This window comes from Scleropages formosus, chromosome 7 (assembly GCF_900964775.1).
Source record: "Scleropages formosus chromosome 7, fSclFor1.1, whole genome shotgun sequence".
NCBI lineage: Eukaryota > Metazoa > Chordata > Actinopteri > Osteoglossiformes > Osteoglossidae > Scleropages > Scleropages formosus.
Window position 1 is genome coordinate 32,826,704 of NC_041812.1, and position 16,272 is coordinate 32,842,975.

Sequence of the window (16,272 nt, forward strand, 5' to 3'; positions counted from 1 at the left end):
AGGGAAATGATAATAAAGTCGTTCTGTTATATTTTGTGCAAACTGTCTTCTGTTAAGGTTTTAAAAACTTCTATACAGTGATATTTTGTACGGAAACTCCTGGTTCCTCGCAGTAGGTGGCGCAACTCAGACTCACCGTTCCATATTCGGTATAACAGTCGTCAGCCGTTGTACCTCCACCCAAAGGAAATATCGCTTGAGGTGCTCATATTGTCCACACGGGGGCGCTGCTGCACAGAATCCCTGAGAACATACACACATTCTTGGAACCGCTTGTCCCATACGGGGTCGCGGGGAACCGGAGCCTACCCGGCAACACAGGGCGTAAGGCCAGAGGGGGAGGGGACACACCCAGGACGGGACGCCAGTCCGTCGCAAGGCACCCCAAGCGGGACTCGAACCCCAGACCCACTGGAGAGCAGGACCTGGTCCAACCCACTGCGCCCCCTCCCTGAGAACATTTCTCAGGAAACACAGAATGTGCATAAAATACTTGTTTCTCAGGTCACACTCCTAACACACACCTGTTCCCTCCATGTAATGGCTCCTCCACCCTGTCAAAAAATTCCCTCCAGAAATGTCCGAAAGTCAACTTAAAGAAGCGTGCAGTACGATCGTACCCAGGTTTGCCTTAATAAAACAGGTACAGGCAGTCCCCGGATGATGAACGAGTTCCATTCCTAAACCTGCCTTTAAGTTGGATTTGTACATAAGTCGAAACAGTGAGGTATGGTTTATATCTAATGTGGGGTGCAGCGGTGCAGCTGGCTTGCCCGGGGCCCACTCTCTGGTGGGTCTGGGGTTCAAGTCCTGCTTGGTGTCCCGTCCTGGGTGTGTCACCTCCTTCTCTAGCCTTTGTGTCCTGTGTTGCCGGATTAGGCTCCGGTTTGCCGCAACCCCGTTTGGGACAAGCAGTTTCAGTCAGTCAGTGTGTGTGTATCTAACGTCAGTTTCTCTTAGTAAATCATTTATTGTGTACATTTCTATGCATAAAAAACATTAAAGAAACACTTCCAGATACACTAAAATATCTAACATAATATTACTGTAATAATAATAATAATAATAAATGTCACTACAGTATAATAAAGTGTAGAGGAGGAGGAGAGAGAGTGTGTGTGTAGGTATGTATAAAAAACATTAAAGAAACTTTAATGTTTGTTTTTCCAGTGTTTGTTGGTGTTTCACCTTTTTTCCAGTCACTTTATTATTTCCACTTTAGATTCAATTGTGATCGTTTTCCTTTTCTTTGGTGCATCACCATCACTTGCATTACATTTACGCTTTGGTGCTATGGTTAGGAGGGTAAAAACAAAAAATTAAAGCCAAATACAGTAACACACAAGATACTGTAAACAGCAATGTGGTCCATGTCATACTGAGCAGGCAGGAGACTGAGGTATGTGTGCAAACCCAATTGCAGGATCTTTACTGTCGGTACACAAGGTAGCAGGTGAGATTCGTGGTCAGGGACAGGCGTGGGTCAGTCAATGCCAAACGTAGGTCTTGGGGAGAATACGATGTTGTAGTCAAGGAGGCGATGCAAGTGTCGGGGGCTATGGACATCAGGAGCAGGAACGAGGGACTTGGAAGACCAGGTAGGTCGTTGTGGGTTCACTTGAGAGTGCTGGAGAGATGGGTTTCTCAAATGAGATTCCACAATGAGGGTGTGCAGGTGCAGCTTCTTTATACCCCGCTGCTCTGATTTTGGGCAGGTGCGGACAATCGGGGCGAGGTCGTGGGCGTGACAGTCCAACTGCCCCACGCTCACGAGCTGACAAACCGCTGTAGATGCATAATGTTTTGATGAACATTGCAAAGTAGCGCCCGTTTGTTATCATGAACCATTGTATGTAACTCAAATTTTTAACATAGTAGGCTTCACGGAGGGTGGTTTGTAACTATGGATTGTACCTAAGTCAGACGTTCGTAACCCTGGGACTGCCTGTATTTCTTGTCTTCATGTCTCCGTGTGAACTGGACTGGTGGTAGGGAGTAAAGGGAACACTGGCTGACTTTTTAGAAGGTATTCAGAGGTTGTATTATTACGGTCAATTATTACTGAATCAAAACCATATAATAATGACCTTATTTTCTAGACAAATTAAAATTATTTTTAAAATGTGTATCATTACAATGTAATAATAAACTGTAAGGCCCTAGCTCTACAATCACACACACTTTCTGAACCACTTGTCCCATTTGGGGTCACAGGGAGCTAGAGCCTAACCTGGCAACACAGGGCATAAGGCACCCAGGACAGGATGCCAGTCCATCGCAAGGCACCCCAAGCAGGACTTGAACCCCAGACAACTGGAGAGCAGGACCCCGTCCAACCCATTGCGCTACTGCACCCCGTGCTCTACAGTCAAATGTAAGAAAAGTTACTTTGTGCTGCCAAAGGGTACTTGTGTCAGCACTTCTCCAGGTCACTGACTGACTTGTCCCTTTTCTGTGACTTTCCAGTATTCTCATAGTTTTACATATTGCATTTTGCATATATCGTTTTTGCATACCTGACAGGAGGAGGCTATTGAAAGGAGTCTTAGGAGGGAGTGGGTGCATGGCAGTAAGATTAAAAGAGGATTAGAATGTTCATGATCACTCTAGTTCCAAGTAAAGAACAGTTGCATACTTAGGTACTGAATCACCTTACTGTGCAGCTGGGTGTCTACAGCAAATGTCTTCCCAGAAAACAGTATTAACAGTATTTCATTACTTTTTCAGAAAGAAGGGTAAACGATCATGGCATGATATCTAAGGTGTGGCTGTGAGGGGTTTCAAAGTGAATTGTACAAATTTGTATTTATCACATACAGGACACACAGGTAAACTATAATTAAACTTCCCAAAACTGTTCTTGTTTTATGGATATTTCATAAACACAGCCATGAAATAAATCATCACCTCATAAATTTTTCTGTGGTAGGTAGGCATGTTACTTATGTAACCTCTGAAGAAACTGGTTGTTCATATATCAGGAGTGGCATCACATCTCAGAGTCACACACACACAATGTCTGCAACCACTTGTCCCAGGTGGGGTGGCGGTGAACCAGAGCCCAACCCAGCAACACAGGGCGCAGCACTGGAGGGGGAGGGGGAGGGGACACACCCCAGACGGGACACCAATCCACTACAGGGCACTCCAAGCAGGGCTCAAACCCCATACCTGCCACACAGTGGGTCCTGGCCAAACCCGCTGTGCCACTGTGCCCCCCACACAGAGTAATTGTTCCTCATAATTATTTTCACTCAAAGTGCACCTAGCTGGTTCATCTCTTGTAGACAAGTCCTGCTTTTGTGTGACCGTCTTTTAGGGGTCCTAAAAGACACTGATCTGATTGTGTGCCAGGGAAATCTGTCAAAGGCTAGTCAGACAAGCCTGGGGGGATTGTTCCAGATGAGGGACTAGAGTGACAGGAAGGACAAGCAACTCCATGCAGTCTGCAGCAAAAGGCCACACAAATGCCCTGTATCTGCACCCGCAGCAGCACAGGACGCCTCCTTTCGCCTCCTATCGCTGCATTGCCACAGTCTACTGCCACAACCTGACTCGAACTTGTGACATGCTCCAAGAGATCGGAATGGGCGATAGCACTATCTGTGTCCAAAAAAACAAAACTAACTTGTTATCTCAGCTGAACTGGTAAATTGCTTTTGTCTCATGCGAGTCACTAGAATGTAGACAGGTGACACTTGAGCTTTTCTTTGAATTATGACCAACAGCCAGCAGAAGTTCCTCCAAACCTGCAGGGCTGGATCATCTCACAGTGTTACTGTTTCAGTTGTGCGATTTGTTTTCACAGTAAAATAATGATATGAGATTGAATTCATTTGTCATGCAGGTTTCCATCTGTGACATGCTATCTGCAGCTAGAAAAGGCACATTGCAGAAGCCTCAGTGTCATGGTTCACATTTATCTGACACTTTTCTCCAAAGCAACTTACAACATTAAGCTACTTACAACTGTTTACCCATTTATACAGCTGGGTAAATTTATTGGAACAATAATAGGGTAAGCACCTTGCTCAAGGTGGGATTCAAACCTACAGCTGTTGGGTCCAAAGGCAGTAGCTTTAACTATTACATGACCAGCTGGACCATGTCCTAAATAATGACCATTATTTGTTTAATAAGTTTATCAGTCAGTATGTGTAGCATATATACAAAGGCATTTGATGCTGTTAATTTTCTGGATGGAAGAAGGAAGAACTGGTAAATGTATAAAATTAGTAAAATTCTCAGACACAAAGCTACACATCTTCTAATTTTCTCCATGTAGTCCTAGTACTTTTCCATTATGCACCCTCTTTTTTATGAGGTTCAATGTTACAAAATGTAATAGGACAACATAAAAATTATATATGATGCACAAAACAGACTGGTCATTCATCCAAGATGTGCACTATACTTCCTGGGATTGATTCCTGGTCACTACAAACTTTACTGTGAATATTTTTAATATGGCCTGACAGCTGGATAATGTATAATGTTATACAAGTGATGAAACTCAGGTAGATAAAGAGCATATGTTCTTCAGGTGACATGGGTGGCTAGAGCCTGCAGACCTGATGCCTCTGCAATTATTCAGCACATGGCTTGCAAAACCACATGATGACCCATGTGAATAAAAAATTCTGGGAATGCAGTTGCTCAGATAAAGATCAGAAGATCAGAACTCCTGTCTTTGTCACATGTGGTGACTGGCTGATAGGCATGTTTAGGTATGGAGTGGAATGTTTAAAGAGACTAACACTCCCCATGACTGTCCTTTGTGCATAAAAAATCAGATCTTTACTGAACAGCAGCGTAACTAAGATTTAAGGCGTAATTGTCCGATTTAAGACAAAAACGTTTCTTGTGACTTCAGTCACGAAAGATGATGAAATGACTGAGTCATGATTTGCAGTGTCTAGACATGGATTTTTGTGGATTATTCAGGTACAGCCCTCCACTGACAGTGGATTAGAACATTACATTTGTGGATTTATTCCATGCACATATACAAATGCACGTGTAATTTGTAACTGTCAGTCATCTCTGAACATATGAAATGTTTCTTGGATTATTGCCACATTGATCTCACCTTTACCGCATTCCCAATACATGAATGTAGTCACTTTTTATTTCTAAGTGTTCTTTGCTTCGACTTGCTCGTTTTTACAGTTAAGATTAAGAATTGAGAGACGTCAGAAGAGAAAGCAAAAGGATGGCGAGGTGCGAAGGACCTGGGCGCCAATAGGAGAGCAGCTCAGGGGACCCACCTCCCAGTGTAAAGGTTCCGCGAGGTCACCTGTTCACCACGTGCCTTCACCGTTAAACCCACATTCCTCCTGTCAGTTTGACTTCCCATGCAGCTTCGACTGCGCAGACCTGTCAACGACTATAAGTGCGCGGTAATTATCTTATTCTTGAGCCTAATGAAATGATATTTTTCTTTCTAATTCTTAATGCCCATCCGTTTCAGCTACTTACTTATATTCAGCCAATATCTGTTTGATATTAATATTTGAATTTTCAAAATGGATTAATCAAATTATTGTTTCTTCTTTTCTAAAAAGATAGGTCACTATCTCTCATCTATTACCAAGAAGACAGATAATATCTGGAATGTATTTGCATAAGAGAACTGTCACATGAGTACGTTCACTGAGATGCTAAAAAGTAAAATATTGCAAATTTAGGAGGTTATTAGGCTTTTAAATATGAGAATCTAGTTTTTTTTTTTTTATATACAACCTGCGGGAAATACAGGAAATATTTCCCAAAATATATTAGATACACAATTTTTCATGGGGCATTTCCAGTCACCAAGTGATACCATTGCAGCCATGCGATTAAGAAAAATGCAAACCGTGGAAAAATACTGACATTTTTCATGGTTGCTAAAATAATAATAAAAAACAAGCTGTACCACTTTGAACCCCCCTTTTAAAAATAAAGTATACATTTTCGTTTAACATGGTTTTTAGCCTTGGAACCATCCAGAAAATATGAAGGAAATTCTGAGAGCATAGAAGCTAGCTGTAATTCCTTGATGGCAGTGACATGAAGTAACCCAGCACACACCTGTATCTATGTCCCAAGAACACACGTCAAAGGAACAGTAGCGCGTGCTTCCCAGCTGTGCTGCACGTGGCAGCGGGGGTGGCTTTTTGGGACTGCTATCTCTTGTGTAACAGCTACAACTGGCCACACTGCTCTCTGTATAAACTCTGGAACTATTTTGCTTTTAAATCCAGCCGTAATCATTTTTTTTTTTTTCTTTCCTTTGCATCTAGTCATTGTGCACTCTTGTCCGTTGTTCACCCGCGTAATTACTTTGTGTCCGTTATACCGTGTATACACACACACACACACACACACACACACACACACCTTATATATAAAATATACGTTTTGCGACCCCCATCCATTTACCTGCACCTTGGCTTGCGGTAGAAAGGAGGGCATCGCCGACCCAGGATCCATGGTGAGGTTCGCTGCTGCAAGCCGTCCACATTTTAATGGACAGATCAGATGGGCTCAGCAACCTTGACCCCTTGAGTTCGAAGCATGAATTCTACCCTCTAGACCAAAAACAAAGCCCAATCTTGACAGCTGCTCTACTCTTTTGTATTAGACACACCGACACAGATCCTCTGTCACCACACTAGAATGACCAGGAGCCACTGGTCCCTGGATCCTCACAGGTTTATTTTTCTCCCTGTCCCTGTGTTTGTGATTGGGATTTTTTTTGTTTGCGAATCGGAGCCTATGCCAGAATGATTGAGTGCAAGCCTGAGGGTGGTGGACGGGACGCTAGTCAATTACAAAAATTCATTGACACGGAATTCCTTACCGGTAATCTTTTATGTTAACCGGTAAATCAGCCCTCATACAACATTGTGCAATGCCTCATCACCGACGTGGAAGCATGCAGCTGCTGCAATAACAATGTCTCATATACTTTCATGTTTAACGTATCTAGGACAGTATCCTGTGTGAAAGTACAATAATCCTTCCTTTCATTGTTTAAACACCAATATTATGCTGAATTTACGTTAAGGATTCATTATGCAAAGGGGAGTGCGGTGGCGCAGTGGGTTGGACCACAGTCCTGCTCTCCGGTGGGTCTGGGGTTCGAGTCCCGCTTGGGGTGCCTTGTGACGGACTGGCGTCCCGTCCTGGGTGTGTCCCCTCCCCTTCTGGCCTTACGCCCTGTGTTACCGGGTAGGCTCCGGTTCCCCGTGACCCCGTATGGGACAAGCGGTTCTGAAAGTGTGTGTGTGTGTGTGTGTGTGTGTGTGTGTGTGTGTGTGTGATTCATTATGCAATGATATACGCCCTGATATTTTCAAAGGTTAATGCATTATTTTATCTTTGGAGAAAACATAATAATAATAATAATAATAATAATATACAGCAAAGAAACTCATTTCATGTTTTATATTTTAACACGAAAATTTCACTGCGAAAAACAAAGTGGTTGGTTAGATCAGTTTCAAACAACAGTGCTCAGCAGTTGATTTTACTTCCTATATTATAATCGCTGACACATGATGGGATAAGTAAAAACCTTTCGGGATCATCAATACACAGTTTACACATAATCTATTATTTATGATCATTTTGGTAATCCTCGCTGTGGTTAAATCAATTAACTGCAGCTGTAAAGGAATACTCTTCTTAAACAAAAAGCGGTAATAATAATGTGTTTTATAAATCGTTCATGTAGAATATGACATTATCAGACAACTAAAAATCTATTCATTTTCACCAGGCTATTGTAATTAATTTTGAATGGAGAAATATCCCATGCGTAAATAATCTGCTACAGTTCAATCGCAGATCATTATTTGTCTAAGGGGTTCGTCGGTTCTGAGAGCCCCTCCCCAAAACTAAACAACTTGTCAGCGATGACCGCAAATAAAATGAGATTTTGAGAAAGTATATCATATGTTTCTGCTCATTCATCCGCACAAAAGATATGAATCCGTATCAGTTTGTCCGAAGCGAAGGTGGGGGGGTAGTAAATCCTCACTGCAAACCCAATGACGCAAGCATAGAGATAGAAAAAGGGAGATAAATCAAAATCTCATCTTCACGTGATGAAGCGGGTCTAACTCTTGCTCCATATGAAAATGTATCTGAGACACATATGATTCCATGTCTTATCTGAGAACTGATATTATCGCCAAAAGCCATGTGTCTGGGTGGGACCACGGAGGTACTGCGGGCCGGGGACACACCTACATCTCTCCTATTTAAGTCCCCGCAATTAGCGCTCCATACCTGCTGAAGATACTCACCGACAGCTTCGACATCCGAGCATCAGGCAACATGGGGAATTGCCTGGGGAACCGCTGCGTGGGGAACAAGGACACGAACGTTCGGATTAGTTTGCCGGCGGTGTGCTTCGTGTGGCAGATTGCCATGATCATCCTTTTCGGCGTCTTCATCCGCTACAACTATGAGTCTGACACTCACTGGGTCGAGTACATGGCCCAGCAAAACATCACGAGCAACATCGAAAATGATTTCTATTATAGGTATCCGAGTAAGTATCCTGTATGAAATGTGTTGCTTTATGATTTGCAAATCTCACCATGCAGTTGAAGGTTCTCTTGGGAAGAAGCATATTAATGTATAAATTCATACGCATTTTTAAGCAAAGGAAAAACTTGACTATTTCGTTTTGAATTGCAGGAGACTGAGGAGTTTGGTTCTTGCTTTTGAAAAAAGAACTCTAAAGTGCTGCAAAAAAATGTGTGCATTATATGTTAGATTTAGGATTTTGCTGCAGCTCAACAGGGAAGAAACCACAGTAACATAGTGTAAAACCAGTTTTTTCCCTCTCCCTAATTTGAGGTCTTGCAGTGTCAAATAGCCAAGAACTGTCAATCCTTAACTGTCAAATGTTTGCTTAAGGGAATTTCAGGTCTTTGCCAGCTGTTTTGCAGTATTCTGCACTTTTGAATACACCACAGGACATAACCTGTTTTATAGAGATTATTTAGTTTCCTCCCAATATAAGATATTGCTCAGATGTCTGTGTTAAATCCTGTAATGCATCAAAAATCTTTTATAACCATGTACACATTTTCAGGCTAGCAGATGTTTCACTCTGTGTGATTGAGATATGGCAGTAGCAACTCACAGCATGTATGATTCCATATTTCGTCAGGGAGACTGAAAGCTGCTGGGCTGGGTCACCTAGCTTGTTGCAGAAGGGTGTGTTGAGCACCCTTAGATTAATTAACTACATGCTTCCTTATTCAGGGTTTGAAAATTCTGTTTCACCTCCAGACCATGCCTCTGCAAAATAATCTTATACCAAAAGCTTTTTTCAGACAGGGCCTTTAAACAGGGATCCAATTACTTATTACTGAAGGCTAAGATGTCCCAGAGGCTTGAATGTTGGGTACTCTGCAATCAGACTTGCCAAGGTCTAACAAGGGCAATACGGGCACTTTCAGGACCTAGATATGACCCTATAGGCTACCATTGCAGTAGAATGTGTGTGGCATTGTGGAATAGCTTTGTCATCTTCTGCACCTGTATTCTATAGGATTGGTCCTCCCCTTGAGAACCAAGGGATTGCTTATTTTCCCCTCTTCTCTCCTGTCATGCTATTTGAATGGAAACCTACTGTAATACAAATGGCTTTGGCACTTGCTACTTTGTAGTCTAGGCGCCAGGTGTAGTGTAGGCACTCCTTCTTTTTATAATTCCTCTGTTTAGCTTAAAGTTTTGCTTTCATGCTCACTGTCTTTAAAATATTTCTTTTGCTAGGTACAGCTTTAATGGTATAAAATGTACTTTCTTGGGTAACTGTAAAGATTAGACTGAAGACAGTTACAATGAAAATTGTCTCATTCAGTCCTCTGATGTTTGCATCATTTTCCTCTGTCCTGCAGGTTTCCAGGATGTCCATGTAATGATCTTTGTGGGCTTTGGGTTCCTTATGACATTTCTGAAGCGATATAGTTTTGGGGCAGTTGGCTTCAATTTCCTAGTTGCTGCCTTTGGTATTCAGTGGGCACTGCTGATGCAGGGCTGGTTTCACTCTCTGGACTACACGGATGGAAAAATTAAAATTGGAATTGAGAAGTAAGTTTGTCTGTATGGGACTTCTCTATATACTACATGTAGACAACTTTAAAAAGCAAACTATATGACATCACAATGGCCTAGCGATTGCACTTCTATGCCATCTCATTCCATCTGATGTGTATATTACTGTTGCCTTACTGTGCATAAATGAAGTTTCAGGTTGTGCATGATGAAATACTAAGACTAGGAGATTATACTTCAGCATGTCTTAAGTTTAGGTTACATCCCTTTTAAAACCACATAATTTTAAGACTTGTTCAGATTTGCTATTAAACTGATGTGCTGGCTGTACATGTAATTATGAGCAGGGTGTAGCAAAGCTCCTATACTCAATCTTTCTTACTAATCATAATCTTTTCCTTCAGCCTCATCAATGCTGATTTCTGTGTGGCTGGCTGCTTGATTGCATATGGTGCAGTGCTTGGCAAGGTCAGCCCTGTCCAGCTTCTGGTCATGACCCTGTTTGGTGTCACCCTTTATGCTGTGGAGGAGTTCATTATCCTCTCTGTCCTTCATGTAAGTTATATACGTATAAGGCTTAATTTGGTTGATTTAATTCTTTACTCAACTGAAAGCTGACTGACAAATTTGTCACCAACATGTCTGTATAAATCTATACTTCTGTTTAAGAATGGTTTTATGGTGGTCTGTTTGAATTCTGTTAGGCTTGTGATGCTGGTGGCTCCATGGTGATCCACACATTTGGGGCTTACTATGGCCTGGCCATTTCCTGGGTTCTTTATCGACCAAACTTGGACCAAAGCAAACGTCTCATTGGCTCCGTGTATCACTCAGATGTGTTTGCCATGATTGGTGAGTCCAGCTGAGGGTTGGTTGAATGGTGTGGAGTGAAGAGACATTGTGTATTGAGCCAAAACTACCAGGGGGAGGACAAATGAGCAAAAGTTTTCATGCAAGACTCAATTGCATCTGATATGGTTTCATAAGAAGGGGGTGCGGTGGCACAGTGGGTTGGACCACAGTCCTGCTCTTCAGTGGGTCTAGGGTTCAAGTCCCGCTTGGGGTGCCTTGTGACGGACTGGCGTCCCGTCCTGGGTGTGTCCCCTCCCCCTCCAGCCTTACGCTCTGAGTTGCCGGGTTAGGCTCCGGTTCCCCGTGACCCCGTATGGGACAGGCGGTTCTGAAAATGTGTGTGTGTGTGTGTGTGGTTTCATAAGAATTTGATGACTTTTCCATGTCTGCAGGCACACTCTTCCTGTGGATGTTCTGGCCCAGTTTCAATTCTGCCATTGCTTACCATGGAGATGGCCAACACAGGGCAGCAATCAACACCTACCTATCCTTGGCTTCTTGTGTTCTTACTACTGTAGCTATTTCCAGTGTTACCCAGAAGAAAGGCAAACTGGATATGGTAAATACTTTTTTCTACAAGAAAGACATTCTGTATTTACACAGCTAAATATAGTAAAAATGGCACTGTTAAGGAGAAGTGTTATACAATTGGAACAATTGTAACTATAAAGTCCATGATCCATCTGAATAAATTAATTAATCCAGTGTTGCCTCCAATAATATCTGTCATAATCTAGGTGCACATCCAGAATGCCACACTTGCTGGGGGTGTTGCTGTAGGAACTGCTGCTGAATTTTTGCTGACATGCTATGGATCCCTTATTGTGGGCTTCTGCTGTGGCATAATCTCAACTTTTGGCTACCTTGTCCTAACAGTGAGTTCAATGTTCTTTAATTGCACAACTCAGGTGTGCAGCTACAGAGTAAATGATGCCTGGAATGTATTGTGAACTGTCTGCCATTGAGGAATAAGCGTCAATGTCCTCATTTCTGATTTCTGGCAGCCATTCATGGAGAAATCGCTGAAGATCCAGGATACTTGTGGAATTCATAACCTACATGCCATTCCCGGTTTCCTCGGGGGTGTTGTAGGAGCCATCACTGCAGCAGCTGCCACTCCTTCAGCATATGGAGAGGAAGGGTGAGTATAATCACCATCTTCAGTGTGGAATTCATTCCTCACTTTGCTTCTATCACTTTAAAAAGCATCTGCTAAACAAATGTAAACTTCTTCACACTAGCAGTATTTCCAGTTATATTTCCAGCAAAAACAAAGTGATCTTGGTAGTGTTTAATCTGAAAATCAACACTGCTTGCTTGTGGTTCTGTTCACCCTAAAATCTCCCTGTAGCTGAGGACTGCTTTTTCTGTTTCAGACTGATTGAGACCTTTGACTTCACTGGGAACTTTAAAAACAGGTCCCCAAATATTCAAGGGGGATATCAGGCAGCTGGATTGTGTGTGGCTTTAGTGTTTGGGATAGGAGGAGGCATTTTGGTTGGTGAGTTCACTATCAACTGAGTAGACTCAATTATCATATTACTTAATTCTCCTTGCATTTTGGGCAAATTTTGACACCTAGTCATAAAAGGCTGAGATGTAGTTTCTCTCAAAGGTAAAGAACGTAGGACACCAGATAGGTTTTTTGTTTTTTTTTTTCACTCAAGTTTGTCTGCAGGTCTCATACTGAAGCTGCCAATCTGGGGGGACCCTGCTGATGATGCCTGCTTTGATGATGAGGCATATTGGGAGGTAAGACCTGAATGAAAACCAGTTCCACAACCTGAATTTTTTCCTCTTGCTCAGGAATTCTGTTCAGTCAAACACTTTACAGTTTGCATTGTTTTTACCTTTCACTTTGAAAAGATGAATAATTTAGGTCCCAGCTTTTTCACTTGAAACTTCTTATGAATATATGAAGGAAAAAACTTTTAAGTCAACATTGATTAAACTGCTTTATGTTGTTCACAGCTCCCTGAGGATGAAGAGAACATTCCCCCCATTCTAGAGTACAACCACAACATGACCAGGAAGCAGCAAGAGGTGTAAGTGTCCGTTGGTATAGGGCACAAGATTATTTTTGGGAGCTGTCTTTTGGTGTTTACAAGGATGGATTGTAATGGTTTTGTCCTTCACTGTCTCTAGGTCTGAGTCTAGTTTCACAGTGGAACAGAGCTAGGCTCCTCCTTTCCCCAGCAGTGGACAAAATGGCATGCTCTTCACATGATAAAATGTACATGATGCTGCATACCTTCTAAAATTCTGAATTTGTGAAATGTATAAAATGGTCATACAGACTGGAGACATGTATTATAACACCTGCAGATAACAGAACAGCATTATAACTGAAGCTGTAAGAGGTCTTGTTGTACTCTGTCAGTGAGTGCAGCAGATTGGGTGTTTGTTTTAGACCAGAACAAGGAACCTCTTCAGCATCATATCTTGTGATTTACAGACTGAAGCAGTTCCGCTACAAATCTGTTCTTTCATGGAGAAAATTTAACAGGATACCAAATCTATTTTTTTATATTTCAGTCCAAACAGACTTGAGGCTGAAGCTTTCTGGTTTCTGCATTTGAATAATGCAGGTTAGTACTGTCCCATCCAGTTTACAGTAATGGGGTAATATTCATATTATTTTCTGAAATAAACTATTCTCATGTCAAATTCATTGTTGTGCTGTTGAAAAAAAAAGCTTGTACCATTTGCCTATATTAGTTCTTGATAGAAAAGAAAATTGTTTCCAAGTTGAAGAAAACTGAGTACACCTGTGGCTAAATGTTAACACATTCATTGTTGCATTTTAAAAACTGTCCTGTATTGGTGTGTTCAGGAAATGTGCAAGTGTCCTTGAACACAATCTCTATACCAGAGGATATAGAATTATACTATTTCAATTGTTTTACTTGTCTATATCTTAAACTGTCTAAAATTTGTAAAATAAAAGTTGAGAATGTGACATCTGACTGCTTTTTTTAAAATGACAGACAATTGCTCAGCAAACCTTTTTCTATTTCAGTTTGGCAGTCTCCTCAGGCCAAGTGAGGTCCACATTTCTGATGAACCATAGAATTCATTTACATTTACATTTATTCATTTAGCAAACGCTTTTCTCCAAAGCAACGTACATCTCAACAAAAATACAATTTGTGCATTACATTAAGAGAAAGAGACATAGCTGCAGACATGTGATTCTTAAGTAAACCTAGTTTGTTACTTTCCACTTGGTACACCGGTGTTCATCGCTCAAGCAGGTGCATAAAACACAGGATAGATGAATCCTGAGACCTCCTACAAAACTTTTTTTTTAATAATAAGGTACACAAACAAACATTCACATACAATGCCGGAGCAGCGGCTGTGTAAAGGCTTTTTTTAATTCTGCTCAGTTAATCTCCTACTCTTACATGTTGCAGAGATGAGGAGATCCTCTTATCCACTTAAACACACAAGCACCATGAACTTTTAAGAGGTGAGCTGGCTAGGGTCATCTAGTACACAAGCTCTCTTGGCTGTATCAATTTAATTCTGACAAAGATGGCTGCTGGGCCAGCTCTGTGAAGCTGCCCCTCTACAAACAGCACAAATGAATGGAAAAAAACATGATTTGTTAGTGCTACTTTGTGCCGTGAAAATTCGAATTTTTGCTGTTGTTGTTTTTGAGATATTTTTTTTCAGGCTGTGACATCACTAGACCCCTACAACACCACAGACATTTGAATTTGTTTGTGCTGTTTAAACTGCAGTTCTGTCTCCTTTGGTTTTAAAGATATTAAAGCTTGTTTACATGGCACATGACTTCGCTCAGCTCCCCTACGGTGGTATAGAAACTCAAATTCGGCCTTACTCCTTTGTGCTTCATTTGTGCTGTAGTTGTAGGGGGCTAAGTGGTGTTACAGACTGGAAAAAAATAGCTTTTTTAAATTTGTGCTGTTTTAAGGAGGCGCAGTGGCGTAGTGGGTTGAAGCAGGTCCTGCTCTCCGGTGGATCTGGGGTTTGAGTCCCACTTGGGGTGCCTTGTGACAGACTGGTGTCCCCTCCAGCCTTATGCCCTGTGTTGCTGGGTTAGGCTCTGACTCCCTACGACCCCATATGGGACAAGTGGTTCAGACTGTGTGTTTTTTGGGGGGGCAGTTTCATGGAGCTTGCAAAGCCCCCGTCCCACACTGACCTGTCAGCTTTTTATAAAGCGAAGTGTTTTGTCAATAACCACAAAACTTAGTCATTTTAATAATCAGACCTGTTTTATGTCTTAAAGACAGCATGCTTGAAAAACATAAAATGTAATATGACGATGCACACTCATTTCATAAACTTTCATACCCACACTTTAGGTTAATTTGCTATTAAGTATATGTGGCTATAAATATGAGAATGTCAAGCTCATGGACCCTTTAAGTCCTCAGTGTCTGATAGCTCCTAGGCCATATGCTGCCAAAAATACTCCAAGGGCAATGCTCAAAATACTCAAAGGGCAATTCCTGTTGATTTGTTGATTGACGAGGCTGATTTACCATTATTTCTCATGGGAGAGACACCTAAACTACATTAAAATACTATCTATATATTCCTTCATTATCAATAACTGACTGTCCAGGGAAGGGTTGTGAAGGTCTGGAACAATGTTCACTCTAAGCTGTGTGCTTGTGCACACAAACCTTGAGTACAGATAAAGCATCAATTTTCCAACCAGTTTTCTCAGTTTAACATGACACTCAGTGTAAATTGCCTCTCAGCTGCCTGTTCCTATCAACTTTGTATAAACTTTTATTGCTTTTGTCTTGCTGTTCTCAGTGACACTATCTCTTGGGGCCTTTTCTGTGACTAGGTGCTTTTATAGTCCTTCTTTATTACCCTTGAGTGAGTGCAGTAAATCATTTACTTAGTGCAGGGGCAGGTCTTTGACTGCGCTCCAGCGTTGAGCTCCTGCATCCTGGACCACACACCAGCTCACACTTTTTACAGTGTTACAAATTATATCATGTTGAACTTTTATTTCTAAACTATGGCTCGTGTATTTTTACAATGGTTAAAAAATATGGCACAAATAATATAGCCTCTTAAAAATGAGGTACCATTGGTCCAGAGTCTGAATGTTTGATCCCTCTCCTACTGTAGTACCATTAAACAAAGAATTTACTGTGAATTGCTTGAGGAAAAATTGCCCTGGTTTATAAATGAGTAAATCATTGAAAAAAGCTTAATAATAAGTCACTTTGTTGACATCAGCTGAATTAATACAATATTATATAATAGTACTAAAAGTCCCCTTCCATTTGTGACCATATACTTTCACTGGTGGTTATGACTGATTGTGATTGACAATTTGACAGGAATGAACTGTCACGTCCCACGGGGTCA

General features: G+C 41.6%; 1 protein-coding gene across 2 annotated transcripts; it reads left to right on the forward strand.

The window, feature by feature from the left end:
- The first annotated feature begins 5,342 nt into the window (after positions 1-5,342).
- Positions 5,343-13,777, forward strand: LOC108942050 (ammonium transporter Rh type C 1-like). 2 transcript variants are annotated; one of them, XM_018765100.2, is made up of 11 exons: positions 5,343-5,399; positions 9,903-10,095; positions 10,464-10,614; positions 10,764-10,911; positions 11,304-11,470; positions 11,649-11,786; positions 11,916-12,052; positions 12,288-12,412; positions 12,590-12,663; positions 12,883-12,956; positions 13,057-13,777. In XM_018765100.2, exons 2-11 carry the CDS (start codon positions 9,923-9,925, stop codon positions 13,088-13,090), a joined length of 1,221 nt encoding a protein of 406 aa, XP_018620616.1. In that variant the 5' UTR covers positions 5,343-5,399; positions 9,903-9,922; the 3' UTR covers positions 13,091-13,777. The 2 variants fall into 2 exon arrangements, with proteins under 2 accessions (XP_018620616.1, XP_018620615.1); XM_018765099.2 differs by lacking the exon at positions 5,343-5,399 and adding an exon at positions 8,269-8,542.
- Positions 13,778-16,272: the final 2,495 nt, after the last annotated feature.